At 34.9% G+C, this 15,243-nt stretch overlaps 1 protein-coding gene across 1 annotated transcript in view; it reads left to right on the top strand.

Annotated features, from left to right (window-relative positions):
- Positions 1-549: 549 nt before the first annotated feature.
- The window catches only part of ATG7 (autophagy related 7), a 114,038-nt gene continuing 99,344 nt past the window's right edge, over positions 550-15,243 (top strand). The window contains exons 1-10 of the mRNA XM_009287053.1: positions 550-610; positions 3,912-4,122; positions 4,351-4,405; positions 6,182-6,299; positions 7,570-7,647; positions 8,165-8,281; positions 9,366-9,515; positions 11,724-11,812; positions 12,895-13,016; positions 14,072-14,162. Of these exons, the coding sequence (XP_009285328.1) occupies positions 3,945-4,122; positions 4,351-4,405; positions 6,182-6,299; positions 7,570-7,647; positions 8,165-8,281; positions 9,366-9,515; positions 11,724-11,812; positions 12,895-13,016; positions 14,072-14,162 (998 nt within the window). The 5' untranslated portion in view covers positions 550-610; positions 3,912-3,944. The remainder of the gene's footprint in view (positions 611-3,911; positions 4,123-4,350; positions 4,406-6,181; positions 6,300-7,569; positions 7,648-8,164; positions 8,282-9,365; positions 9,516-11,723; positions 11,813-12,894; positions 13,017-14,071; positions 14,163-15,243) is intronic.

Raw genomic sequence — 15,243 nt, forward strand, 5'->3', positions numbered from 1 at the left:
AACTCTGGACCACAGAATAAAAAGTTTTGTAAAGCTGTAGATTTTAGGGGGTTATGTGAATTTGGTTTAAAACCTGTAACTTCATGGTAGTTTTAAATGCTGTTAAACTGCTAATCATACTTTTACAACAGATTAATTATGTCTGTCGGGGGAAGACATTTTTAAAAGTGTTGGCGTGTTTTTCACTTAATATATTCCTCCATTAGATCGGTTTTAAATGCCTGCATATTTAAGAACAAGTGCCAGAACTTAGACTAGTGATAGTGTATCTTTACTTCGGGTTATCGTAGCTGATCACACTTGTTAAATTTCCTACCAGTCACAGAACTTAGGAGTGTCTAAAGCATACTGGTAAATCTTTTCACTTCAAGCACATTTTTTCAACTGGGCTCTTCTGAAACTCAGCTTGTTCTGCATTTAAACTTTTGGATGTCTTTTTTTTTTTTTTCTTTATTATATTCTCCTAGTGACTGTTACTACTGTTAGAGGCTGTATGTGAATTTCTGTATGCAAGTTCTACAAAATGTATACATTTCATCTTTTATTTCAGTATTCCAAAATTTCTTGCACAAATTTACGTTGGCCTACTGATCTTGTTTTAAGAAAGCATGTAAGTGAATATTTACATCAAAGTACATTAAAGAATATTTTCAAAAGTGTCACTACATCAGCAGTGATTGTATATGTTTCTGTGTTTGCATGTGCATGTTGTAGTGAGCCCCCCTGTTTTTATTCCTACAGTTTTATAATAATAACAACTCGTTAGGTACAGTAATAACGAAAATAAGTAGGGTATTAAAATTCATTCCCAGTGGATGCTTTCCTGCTGGTATTTTCAGTGTTTGTTACTCAGGTACTGCTAGGTACTGTCAGCTGGCTGCTTGATCACTTAAAATGTTTGACAATATACTTTAGTATTGGGTAAATTAATAATTTTAATTAATAATTATTGTAACAAAAAAAAAAAAGGCAAAATGAAACTTTACCTGTTCCAAAGGTTGAAAAAGAAAAGCAGCTTTTTTAATGGTTAATTCTCCAGGGTATAGGAGAAATTTTTATTGCCTAACACATAGCTTTTATACTGGTGAAATGTTTAACTTAAAGAAAACTCAAAATGAGTAAACTTCTAGTTTTAATAGAGCTTGTCTGGCAAGGAAAGTAACAACTTTATGTTACTTTTTGTTATTAATTAAAAAAAAGAAGTGTTAAGTAATACCTTCCCAAACTTCTGAAAAAAGTGGAGGGTGGGATTTAATGTATTAATAGTGACTAGGCAACTATTGAACCGCTGAATAAAAGTTTTATTATGGAAGTCTTGGCATAAAGTACCATGTAATCTGACTCTGTTATTGCTAATACCTATATGACAAGCAATTTTTTGCCTGTTTTATGATGAGCTTTCTGTGACATTTTGTTACAAACAAAAAATTTCGTAAGGCTTAAGACCTATGTAGTAGTAAAATTTAAATGTTTGCTAATTTATGTGACTACTTGTACAACTTAAATTTCGTAGCTTAAGACCTATGTAGTAGTAAAATTTAAATGTTTGCTAATTTATGTGACTACTTGTACACAGAGAAAAAGAGGTTTATAGTTTATAAAACTGGTCAGAAAATTCCATGCAGTTAGTTGTGTTCTTTATAGTTACAGTATTTGCAAAGTTTCAAGAAAGTGACTTTTTTCATGCTAATGAAAAGAGATTTCAGAGGTTTTTCAAGCAAGCTATCAAAATTCATATTACCACAAATTCCAGCTGCTGTTAAAAATTAAGAAAAGGAAAAAAAACCCACAACAAAATGGAGGGGGGTACAGAGGGAACAAAATGGCATATTTGCAATATGCCAGTTAAAGCAAGACATCATGATAGAACTGAAACATATAGCTTTCACCATGAAAAATGGAAAATCTCAAACCTGTACCCAGAAAACCACATTCCACAACTCACCAGCAAGTAAGGAAAGCATTTACAGTAGAAGGAGATAAATTGTATAAACTGAATGTAGAAGCAACAGCTGGATTACACTGAAGACTGTTTAAGGAAGTATCGTGTAAGGAAACGCATAACTGTCTTTCTCAAATTAACTTTGACACATTTGAGAAATTCTTTCAGAGAAGAGCTGGCTATTTGGCACTTATTAAGAAACTAAAACCACCTCTCGTTCCCTTCCCCCTGTTCCAAAAAGCATGAAAGAAAATCATGTAAGCTCTGTTTCTGTTGCACAAATGACTTCACAGGACAATAAACTTGGAACTGTTCAATTCAATCCAAGCTACAGTACAGCAAAACTGTAGTGCAGCTATTTAGATTGGTGTCAGATAACATAGCTATGCTGGGAACCTTATTTTGACTTTTCTATATGTAAAATCCTACCATTGATCCATGTGTAAAGGTAACAGGTGTTGTGAAGGATCAGTAACAAAAGGCTATCATGTGGGATTATGTTGTGCAAACTAAAACATTTAGTCTTTAAAGATCAGTTAATTGAAGGAATTGAAGGTTGTTTGAGTTCAAATGGTTGATTTGATAAGTGTTGTGAACAAACCTAAATCGATAGCTGTTGATCTCCCTTCTGGACTTAGAAAACAGCAATTACTAGCTTGGTAGATGGATGTGTTGTGATAAATAGCATATGCTCATATCTTTGTAAGGAGTCTTAAAACTAATATTTTAAAATCTTATTTTTAGTATGTAACAAATCCTTGTTTTGCAAAATTTATGCTTATCCTAGCTAGATAGTCAAAGACAGAATGAAATGCGTAATAGGAGGACCTTCCCTCCCCTAGATGTATATTTGAATACTCGTGTCACAGACTGTGTCTCTGAAACTTGCATCTTAATATGTGTAGGTATAGGCATGAGGAGGAATACTAACAGTAAGTAAAAGACATTCTTGATGGCAACATTTTTATTTTAGGAGTTTTCAAGAAGATAAGCAGATTGAGCTGAATCACCTCACACTGAAGTGAATGCTGCTGCTAACATGAGCAAGGGGACTGTTATGCCTAGTTGAAGTAGAGACTTTTGATAGCCTAGTTGAGATGTTTTTCTCCTTATTCTGGGGTAGCGTCTAAAATTCTGAAATTTGTAAGTGCTGTGAATTGAAGACTATGTGCTTATAGGAATACCATTCAGCCAATGTGGAGTAGTGATTTGCATGTTAAAAAAAAAAAAAAAGAATAAAGAATGCTCCCCATACGCGAAGACCTTTAGGAGAGAAGAACTGTAAGGAAGTAATCTAGACTTGTAAATCACATTGGCTTTCTAATGGCTAGTGCAACTGTTAAGGAAGTTCTAGGTTCTGTTTCCAGCTTTGCCCTTCACTGGCTGCAAGACTTTTCTTGGTTTTAGTTTCCCTTTGCTAGCTTTACTTGTTAATTTGTAAATGCTTTATGAGTGTTCAACTGTCACCACAGCCTGAGAGTGAAGACCTAGCTAAATGAAATGTTAGTTTGGATTTTAAATGCCATCAGAACTTAAATAGTACTAATAGGCTTTTAGATAGATATCTAGATAACAGAAGGAATGCAGATACAGTGTTTAGCATTTTGTTATTTTTATCTGTGGCAGCACAATACAAGATATAACTCAGAAGTACACAGTTCAGATGTAATATCCTAAGTAATAGGAGAAATCATGGAATGTCTGTCAGGAAATCGAATCCTTCTAGGCAACTTGGCCAAACAGAACATATACTTGCCTTTCATAATTTTACATACAAGAAATTGGAAGGACTTTGCTTGGACTGAAAGGACCTGCTCAATAATGTTGAAAATTGGAGTTACTTAGACATTCAGAGGAGTAAGGCTTTCTACACTTTAACCCAACAAAATGTATTAAAAAGAAGCTTGGAGTAGTCATGAGTAATATGGTCAATTGAGTATATACTTACCAGGCATATCTGCTCTTACAGAATTCTGTTTAACAGCGATCATTAACTAAAATCATGGCAACTGCCAGTAGTGAGGTGCACCATCCTGTAGATCCTGAAATCTCAAAGCTGCAGTTTGCTCCCTTCAGTAGTGCCTTGGATGCAGGATTCTGGCACGAACTAACCCAGAAGAAACTCAATGAGTACCGATTGGATGAGACCCCCAAAGTTATCAAAGGATACTATTACAATGGTAGGTAGAAAGTGAACATCTTGCTTAGTAGTTTGGGTTTCTCCTGTCATTCTTCTAAGTATTTGTGTAACATATTTTAGGTATTTTGCTGAAGCATTAGAAAACACGGCTGGGTGAGCTGTGAATTCTGGTGTGTCTGTGGGTAATTTATAACTTACATTAATGGAAAGAGGGACATTAATCTATGTATTTCAGTTTAAAAGAAGCATGTTGCTGCTTTTTGTCCAGGTGATCCTTTGGGTTTGCCAGCTCGCTTGACATTGGAGTTTAGTGCCTTTGATATGTAAGTATGTACTGTGGTTTACTTTAATTTGTATGTGAAGACACTTTCCTTGCATAACAGTAACGCTTTGATACATAATATTACTTGGACAAATTCTGCATGAAAATAAATACACGTTTTCATGAACTTTATAACAGTAGAGAGACTGCTTTGAGTCGCAAACATTAACTCCCTGTGTCTGAGGTAGTATATTCATCTGAAGGGCTGAGTTTAAAATATGCTGGTAAGTCTCCAATTCACTCACTGTTTGTATATATGTTTATGTAAATACCATTTTTTTCCATTTCTTCAGCTCTTCTGCGTAAGGGAGGATATTTCAGTCATCTGACTTCTGGTCAAATTTTTCCTTAGATCTTTATTTAGTGAGGATTCATCATTACAATTAGGATCGCAAAATAATTTTTACAATCCCTAGTTATTACATTGTAATATCTTCCAAAGTATTTAATCTTTATGACTGGAATTTTGTATTTTTGCCTTTACCCGCAAAGTGAAGGGTAAACCAAAGCTGCTCAGTGTACACAGCAAAAATGAGATGAGAGGGGAAATATTTTTTCCACATGGTTTTCATTTCCAGCAAATGCCTAAGTTAGTATAACTAACATAGGAACAGATGTCTTCGTAGTTAGTGTCTTGTTTGTTTTAAATTGGTGGATTATAAAGTTGTAAATCACAGAAGTGACTTTCGCTGCCTTGCTTGGTGAGGATGTTAGTGATGGATGCCTAGTGAGGCTTTGTGCATTTTGAGATAATTTCTTAGGAGATATTATTCCATTAATTCTTATGTAAGAACTTTTAGGTACAATACTGAAAGCATATGCAACAAAGTGCAATTGGAAGAAAGCTGCGACAGTGGGAACAGGAATTTCAGATTAGGAAAAAATGGATGGTACCATGGTATTTGAGCTCTCAAATGTTATGACAAAAATAAAATTATGAAAGATCCACTTACGGAGTTTTTAATTATTCCTTCTACTGTAGTAATTTTCTGTACTTCTGTTCCTGTACTGTAGGTAATCAGTTTAGATGATCATGAAGAGTTCCCTTTAGCTTTAAAAACTTTTGGAAACTACATCATGTGTGTTTATTATGTAACTTAAACATTTGCTGTATTTGAGTTTTAGCAGTGGTCAGAAACATATCAGTTTGAGAGAACGATGTTAAAGGAGTCGATGAAATCAATCAGATCTATAAATTAAGGGAATGTTGTAGGGTTTTTACCTAATTTACATTCAAAAAGGGGGAAAAAATATATACTGTGTTTGCAAACAGCAGCTTCTCCAACTGATGATGTTACAAACTATAAAAGCTACTCAATCTTTTTTCTGGTTTAGGCTTCCTTTGGGATGTTTCTTAAACATAGAATTTTAACTGAGTAACTCTATGTGAACGAAATACCAACATCCAAAGTTCAGTCTTAATTTTTTCTTAGTGAAACTCACGTTTGTCATGGATAGTTTATATTTGAACAGAATTTTACAATCTTCAGTCTGTGATTTAATGCCACCTTGCTTAGAGATAATACAGATGCCTGATATATTTTTGAAGTCATAATGTAGACGTGTATTTGCACAGGTTCTTGTACCAATCCATGTTCAATAAAGCATTGTGATCATAAAAAAGTTTTTGTTAGAACTGTCGTTAACTTTTGTTACTGTGCCTCATCGTTTGACAATTTCAGGGCAACTTTACACCATAGGATAGCTACTGCTACTACTGCTGATCATGTTAAAGGCGTTAGTATCCAGTTCCCAGAGGTTTCTTTCTTTTATTCAGGAATGCTTCAATACCAGCACGTTGCTGTCCTGCTTTCGGAACATTGTATAACACCAACACCTTTGAGACTTTCAAATCCTGTGATAAGAAATCACTTCTGGAAAAAGAAGCAAATGAGGTAAGATTAAAAATCAAATCAACTGGTAGAAAGTCTTTGGAAATAGCCATTCAAGTGCTTTATAGCCTCTGCCCCAAATATTAGAGATAGTGTCCATACTCACCCATATAGTAGCTGCAGGATTTAACTTATTCTGTTCTTTACACTCTAACTGTTCTTTACAAGACAGTAGAAAGTAGCTAATTATACTTGGAGGACTTGATTCAGCGTTCTACTAGGCCACATTTTAAGCTTAACAGTGGAGCTGTCAGTGACTTGAATTCTGTAGAGCACATTTTTAAAATCTGTCTTGACACCCAGAAACCAGGAAGTGCCAGGTTTAAACTTTAGATTACTGCAAACCATCTGTGTGACAAAGTGATGGGGAAGCTCCAAAACAACCAGAAGACTGAGATAAAGCAAGAAAAAGGTGGCTGTCAAAGGAGGGGGCTAGTCTGCTTGCACTGTAAGTAACTAAATTAAATGTCATGGCTGGGGGAGAAGTGAAAATCAAACTAAGGCAACCTTTTTCTTTTTGAGACGCTTCACTTTGACCAGTCCTTGATTCCTTTAATTAGATTGATTGTCTGCCTGCTGGCCTCGAGTAGCAAAGTTTTCATGCATACCTTCACTCAAGGCTATGAATTTTTTGTGTTCCTGTGGCCTAGTGCTTCCCAGGCAGTGCATCCCAGTACAATGCAATATCTACCTTTAGGAAAACTGGGAAGGTCAGAATGCTTTATTCACTCGTGGTTTTTGGGTTTTTTTGTTTATTTTTAAGACAAAGATCAAACAGGTCTGCCTCATACAAGTATTATAGCTTCTTGTCTCACCAACATGCAGCGTATTGCCTTCTTGCAAGTCGCCATTTTTTTGATCAAATTTCCTAGTAGCTTATTCACACATCTAGTATCTATAGATCCCATAAATGAAAAAGATGAAAGTACAATAAAAGGCTATATTAATATCACAGTATGTTCTATATTGTGCTAGTGTTAATAGTTCATATACACGAGGGACTGTTCCTGATGAGGTTTGTTTTGTTTCATTTGATGCTCCATGCTTGATCTGTGAACTAATGCTCCTCTTGTTCCCCAGCTTCCATAATTTTTTGTGTTAGTGCATGTCTGTGTCTTATCTATGCTAAAAGGATTATAAAGGTAATAGCATTAATTTCAGTATTTTTAAGGTAGCTGGAAGAATTAAAGATTTCTGCAGCTGTTCTCATGCTACCTTGGTATTTTGTTTCTCTGCCCTTTCTCTTCCTTCTTGTCCCCACAATCAATGACAGATATGGGAATCAATAAAATCTGGAGCTGCTCTTGAAAACCCTATGCTCTTGAACAGGTTCCTGCTGCTGACATTCGCAGTGAGTAATGATAATATGTCTCATACTTAGAGCATTGTAGTGGAAATGATGAAGTAGTTTCTTTTTAGGAGAAATACTGTATTAGTATTAGCATATTAATGTTACCAGGATCATTCTCAGACATCTTAAGATGTCTGAAAACATTTAAAAAAAACAACTAATAAGCCATTCTCATGTAGAGATATAAAATATTTTAGGATGCATTCTTTAAAAAATGCTGGTGCCGTTTCATATTCTTTTCTACAAATGTATAAGATTACCTGATGGCCTTATAGATATTAGTAAAAGTAGAGCAACTGTTTCATGTTTAACGAATTGAAAGTTACATATACAGAGAAGGGAAGTCTTCTAGTATTATTTATTATTTTCTAAAATCACGACACATGCCTTGTGAAGTAGAGAGAACTATGGTTAGTATGGTTAGTATCATCAACCATCAATTATGATTAGTATTCCAAACCGTAATTTACTTTGATTTATATGTTTATTATCTAATTTTACAAATTTTTTCTTCTAGGATTTAAAAAAGTACCATTATTATTACTGGTTTTGCTACCCTGCTCTCTGCTTCCCTGATGGAATACATATAATTCAGAAACCAGTGTGTCTTAGTGACAGATTCCCATTAAATCAGGTATTCAAAATACTAAATGTCATGAAGTCTGTAGCACTAAGCAGTTTTGTGGGCTGTAAAACTTAATATTTTTGTTAGCACATACTGAGTTAGTTTGATAATCTAATTTCTTTAAAAATCTTCACTTTTCTTATTTCCATGTGGGTTTTTTGTTTACCTCTTTTCTCGTTATTGTATAAAATCTCTCAGCTTAGCATCACTTCAGCTTTAATCATTTAGATGCAGATGTGGCAAACAATGCTTGAAGAGGTGATTATGTTAATTTTAATTTTTATATACAGCTTATTGAATATATAGCTACGTTTTTGAAACTCATATATTTTTAAGAAACTTTTTAAAGGAGCATCCCCTGGGAGAGCTAAGTCATTAGCAATTACAAAATTGTTAATAAAATGCATGATTGGACAAGAAAAAGAACTGGATAGGGAAGATTATTTTTTTTAGGAGAAAAGTTTACAATTTTTTGTAGTTTCTTTCATATTACAATGCGAAAGGACGAAAAAAAAAATCCACTTGCCCACATGTGCCTTTTTGCTTTGATGGAGGCTAATGCAAAACCGTGAATGGCTTTTTAATGGCATAATAATCAATAAGAAACAGTTCAGGGTTTTTTTCAGTGAAAAATGCTTAGTTCCCTTCTTCTGAGAAGACCCTCATTAGTTCTGTAGTAATAAATAGCGTAAAAATACCTGTCACGATCCAAAGACAGAGTTTCAACTAAACAGGGAAAATACATGTAACAAAATAAATTGAATGGGAATCTGTTCTTTTGCTAATAATAGACAGATTTACTTTCCTATAAAGCTACTGTGGCTATCAGAATGAGATTTTTATCTTGTTTTAATTTCTATTGGTAGATCAGTTTGAGGCAACGATAGTAATGCTCCTGTTTAAAATTTGCATTGACAAATGCTGGTTTTGCAACTGAATTTTTGATCTCAGTTATTGCGGTCATAATAGGCTTTAAAACTTCTGAATACAATATATTATAAGATTGTTTGGGTGAACTAGCCTTCCCAGGTGCTAAAACACTTTCTGTGGTTCTGTATGAGATTGTTGGTTACAGTTGTCTCTTTGCTTTTAGATTCAAGCACTTCAGAAAGCGTATGATGAACTTTGCCAGAAAGAAGGGGTTACAGCCTTACCTTATTTTTTAATCAAGTATCATGACAATTCTGTCGTGATATCTCTGCTGAAAAAGTGGGATGGTTTCTTCCAAGACCAAGGGGGAAAGGTAAGGAGAATTTTATGTCTTTTCATGATCTACAGATGTTTAATTTACAAATGGTTTGAAAAGTGTCTATACTAGTGAGCTAGGCACAATGGTTGGCCAATGAATAGACTGGGTAAATAGCTAAAGACCAGCAGCTTGGACTGATTTTTGTCTTAAGTGTCTCTAGTTCTTATGCAGAAGCCCAGTTACATCAGATTAATGGTCAGCTTGAAAACAAAGTTCTTCATGCTCTGTCTCCCTCATTATCAAAACAGAAACAACATAAGTTTATGAAAGAGTTAGCATAACGATTAAAGTTTTCCAACCACTTTACTTGTGATGCTATAATAATGCAAAACATTTCTTTTATTGTTTGAGTACTAAAAATTGGTACTCATGTTTTATGTATTTGTTGGTTGTGGTAACAGTAAGCAGGTAATACTATATGGGAGTTTTCAACTTTAAGTTTTCAACTTTCAACATGTGTTTTGCCACAAGTACATGTTATAAGAATGTTCAAGGTAAATGCTTTGTAATTTAGGAAGATAGATGGGTTGTGCACCAGAAGAGGCTGGGATATTTCTTCTTGTTCAATGCAGAGATCATGCCTGTCCTTTGAGTGTAAAGTACTGTCCATTGCTTTCAGTTAGCGAAGAATTATAATGATACATGAAGCAGATGTCATCACAGCAAGAGTTGACTGGCTTGGTTGGCTTCTGTTTATATACACTGAATTCTGTTTTTGATCATGTTGCTCAGCTGCTGAACTTTGCTAGGCCTTTCTGAATGCTTTACTGTCTTTATTTTTGGTGAACTTCAAACTTTTTTTTTATCTTGCATGTCACTGAAGTGTTAGGAAACAAAACTCTGAGTTATGGTGAAGAGCTAATGAGTGCAAAAAAGACTTTTTTTTTTAAGGAGGTCTTGTCACACCTTATGAAAGTAATTTAGTTCTGTTTTATAATACTTGATCTTCAATTATTTTTTTGCTTTTTCAAATTTGTTTTTCTGAAATTAAGACCTAGGTCTGCAGTTGTTCTTTGTAAAATAAGAATGTGAAGGTTGAGATTTTAAACAGTAGTATAACTACAATAATGGGTCAAAGATAAGAGTATACTTAATTAGATAGGGACATTCTCAGTATGAGAGAAATCTGTAATCATCTGGAACATATTTCTTCATTAACATTCACTTTGGAGGGAAGTGCCAAAATTTTAGACCTGTTGGATAAGATTTATTGCATCGATACTGCCTGTAGAGTTTGTATTTCAGTGAGCCAACTGAACTTGCTCCCCTGGAAGAAAAATACGTTTTTGCTGTTGCTGAGTTAATTTTCTTCTAGTTTATGGAATTGAATCGGCTTACTAAGGGGTCTTATGGCTGCTTGAGTCAGCAGTTGCAAAGCAGCAGCAGTGTATGGCTGGGAGGAGGGATGAGGAGTGGGCCCCTGTTTCTCCTATCTGCATCCATTAGATTGGCTCATCTGCATTTCAGACTGTTCGTAGGGACACCTCACTGGTGTGGTAGAGTTGAGACCAGTCACTCTAAGTCCATCTATAGGCAAAGAAGCAGGAGAGAAGAGCTCTGTAGGTGTGAGAGACACAAGTATCACTAGTGATGGCCAAGTTCAGATTTTCAGCATATCTAAAGGTAGGCAGTGGCATCTTTCTAATCTCTGGATGTGTTTTGGTTCTGCATTGACTGTGAAGTAAGTTGCTAGTTTAGATGCCTTAATTACAAGCATGGTATTACATTGCTTGAACATGAGACAATGTAGAATGTCCAGTTCCTTTATTTACATCCCATCTTGAAGGTTGGCTTTACAAGTGATTTTTATGCTGTTTTTCCTTTGACTTGATGTCTTGCTGGTCTGTCCCCTTTCACTTTTTGATCATCCCAAAATCAATACAGAATTTTATTTTGAGAGCAAGGCTTCAGTTGTTCAGCTTCTCCCATAATGGTGTGTTTAAGGAGGATAAGGAAGGTGCACATACTGTAGTGAAAAGTGAATGTCCATAAAGAGGCTAAACTGAACAAATCTCAAAGCTGTGGCAAGCGCTTGACTGAAATGTAGTGTGACCATGTATTAAACATTTGTAAATACATAAAATGTGCGTGTAGGCCTTCTCTGTCCAGAAGTTTTACATTAAAAATGCCAGATAACTTTTACTGTGAACTGAATATCAGTATGGATAGATGACTTCTCATTTAGAGCAATTTTATTTGCAGGTGACAGTTGGAGTTTATGATCCATGTAATTTATCCCACTATCCAGGATGGCCACTGAGAAATTTCCTGATCCTGGCAGCCCACAAATGGTATCTATTTTATTCGTTCCCACAAAGATTATTTATTGGTTGATATCAAGTTAGGCATTTTTCCCCTCATGGTGCTTTATTCGTATCATGCACCTGAGATTTAACTTTTAACCTTGACATGACTCATTTTCAATTATTCTGATTTTGCATATTATTCTGTTTTTTACTTCCGTCAGTCACAAGTTCCTATTATTCCTAATCCTCACATGCGTGCACGTACCTGGAAATTTATGCTTCAGACCCTGCCAATACCCTCTAGCTGTTTCAAATCTTGTTTAAAGTATTCTATGATTTTTTATAATTAATTAGTGCCAAGTAATAGATGACCTACATTTTGAAAATCAGATACTCTAGGTTTTCTTGTAGCGTACCTTCTTGAATTTTTTGTTGGGCAGAAGTTGGGAAGACAGGACATAGTTTTAAACTCTGGTATTTGGAAAAAAGTATCATCTAACGTATCATATAAAATTGGGTTGCTGTAACAAAAATGTAAAAGTTGCATTTTCATAGTTTTGACTTTTACACTTTATTACAAAGCACACAGCAGGGAGAAGAAATGCTCATTTAGGTACGGCGTTTTCTGGGCTGCTAGCTGAACTGTAGCGTAGAATGATGTGTAAGTGCCCAGAGAGCTTTATACATTCTGAGATTCAGAGTTTTTTAGACACTAAAATTCTAATTGTTTGATTTGGGGATTTGAATCATAAGGAGGAAAAGTGATACTATATCGAGAACTAAGAGGATCTTGCTTGTGCCGTGACAAAGTACATCATGTCACCTGATGTGTGCTCTAGTGCTTCCCTGCTCTTTATTCCTCTAAATATGCAGTTTGTCCAGCAGCACTGTATAAATGACAGAGGACAGGCTTCATGTCTTTAGAGCTGTTTCACAACAAACTAGTCATTTTCACATACTAAGCAATTGTTTTTATTTATACCTGATCAGAACAACAGTGTTCCAGTACTAACAGAAAAAGCCTTATGCAGAATCTGCAAGAGACTAAACCTGTGTGAAATCGTGTTTAAAAGAAGTCCCTTTCCTGTTAAAGAAGTTGCATGTCTCTATCTTTTTTCAAATGGCAGGGGCAGCATTGTCCAGTCAGTTGAAGTGCTCTGCTTCAGAGACAGGACCATGCAAGGAGTGAGAGACATAACACACAGCATTATCTTTGAAATAAAACTTCCAGAGAGAGTCCTTGGCCCAGGTAATCCATTTAAAAGCAGAAAATTCTTTCCCATTTTTTTTCTCCCTCCTCAACCACTGTGAAGATGGAAAAAATAAATTAATACTACTATATCATTGCTTATGCTAAGTTATTTCAAATGGATTTTAAATTATTTTAATTTCTGTTAAATGTCTATAAAGGAAAAGGTTCCTTCTTCACAAAAGAAAGAAGAGAGCATACTCTTTTAATTTTTTCCTCCTTAAATCATGTTTCTAATTTAAAAAAAAAAAGAAGAGTCCTCCTGGTGTTATATGAAATACAAAGCCCAGGCAATTAGGAATTAGTCTCTTTTTTTCTTGCTAAATTTGTACACAGTCCCTCAGCTAGAAAAAATGCATATAATAGTGAATTCATGTGATGCAAACTTTCTATTTCTAAAATGGTAGAAGCCTGCTACAGAGTGGAATTGTTTCTTCAATCCCATAGTGAGGTAGGCAGATGTATTTTAAAGCAATAAACTTGTAACATTAGAACATAAACTCAGACTTAATTTCTGTGTACAGGACAGTATCACAAAATTTCTCTACTTCATCCAAGAAGTTCTGAATGCTTTACACACCGTCATTGTGAATTGTTTAATTATTATATAATTAGGATCTATAATTCTCTATTGAATTACAGATGGGGTCTAGGGAACATGAAGAGATGATTGAACTTGGCAAAATTTACTGAGTTCTGAATTATGAATTTACTGAGTTCTGAACATAGCAGTCTGCTTGACATTAAAGATCCGGAGGCTTGATGGGGAATGATGCCATCTGTGTCCTAGGTTTGAAGCAAGCTGAACAGGCAAAAGCAGCACATTGGACACCTGAGAATAAAGCACTTCTCCAAAAAGCAGTGCTTTCGGTTGATGTAAAACAGCAAAATTTGTATAGCAATGTATACGAGGTTGTTAAGATACAGATTATTTACTTGCAGGTTTAGAATTCGTTTGTTTTTTTCCAACAAGATTAAATCCAACAAAATTTCTTTTTTTTATCCTGTGATATTAAGGCTTTCATTCTTTCTTTCCTTCTTTTTAAATATGTCAGATTGTCCAAAAGCTGTTGGATGGGAGAAAAACCAAAAGGGAGGCATGGGTCCAAGGATGGTGAATCTCAGTGAATGCATGGATCCAAAAAGGTTTGTTTATTATCTTCTAAATTTCTATAGTTTTCTTTACTTGGGCTTAAGCCATAACAAGTTGAAATGTGAAATGCAGGGACTATCTGTCTCTGTTAGGTAAGAATATACAGTAACACATATACAGTATATTGTTTAGATAGTCCTGTTGGAGGTAAGGACCTTAATAGAGCACAGTGCACTGCATGCAGCAGAAATATTTGCAATTTTTTACTCTAGCTTAAAATTTCAAATGCATTCTGTTTGAAACTGAGGCCAGTTGTGTTACAGGCCTGTGGTTTTCATTGAAATCTATAACCTGTAGGTTGGTTGTTAAATATAATGAAAATAAGCATGGAGAAAAGTTCAGTCTTTTGGAATTGCTAGAATATGACAGGAAAGAGCTCAGGAAATATGACCTTAGTAATTTTTATCATTCTGCACATAGTGTATGGGCAATGCATTCAAAACAGTCTAGTTACGCAGCCTGTTGGCTCATGTGCTTTCACTGACTACATGTGTGTTCTTGACTTTGAAACACTGTAAGACTGTATTGGTCTAATGATTTAGGTGAACATATTTTACCTATCAAGCTAAGCCATTTTTGTCTTGCAATTGTGGCAATTCAAAGTATGTTAATAGACATTAGAGAAGGTTCATCTGAGGGCTCTTAATTCTTTAAGTAAATGTAATTTGACCTTTACTTGTATGCATGCTCACTTCTGTTCATTCCCACAGAGACTGTTGCTAAGATGCCAACCTTGGCAACTGTGATCTTGAATCCTTGTTGAACAAATAATTTACTGGATGCTGCAAAAGTTATGTTTATGATGTGTAAAGGAATGAAACTGTCAGGAATCTGAGAATTGTGATGACTTGACTTGATGAGAATTTTAACACCCTGTGTTCTGATAAATACAAAAATCTGACACTAGGTTGAGCATGGATTTCCTACCTCATTTTCCTTCTAAAACTTCCACAAAGAACTGACCACATTCTTTAGGGGGCAAGTGTAATATTTTATGTTAAGGACAAATGTAACTGGATGCAGGAAACCAGTTAATTTAAAAAAAAAAAAAAAAAAAAAAAACCAAAAAAGTTT

Source organism: Aptenodytes forsteri, unplaced genomic scaffold, assembly GCF_000699145.1.
Source record: "Aptenodytes forsteri isolate BGI_AS27 unplaced genomic scaffold, ASM69914v1 Scaffold105, whole genome shotgun sequence".
Classification (NCBI taxonomy): domain Eukaryota; kingdom Metazoa; phylum Chordata; class Aves; order Sphenisciformes; family Spheniscidae; genus Aptenodytes; species Aptenodytes forsteri.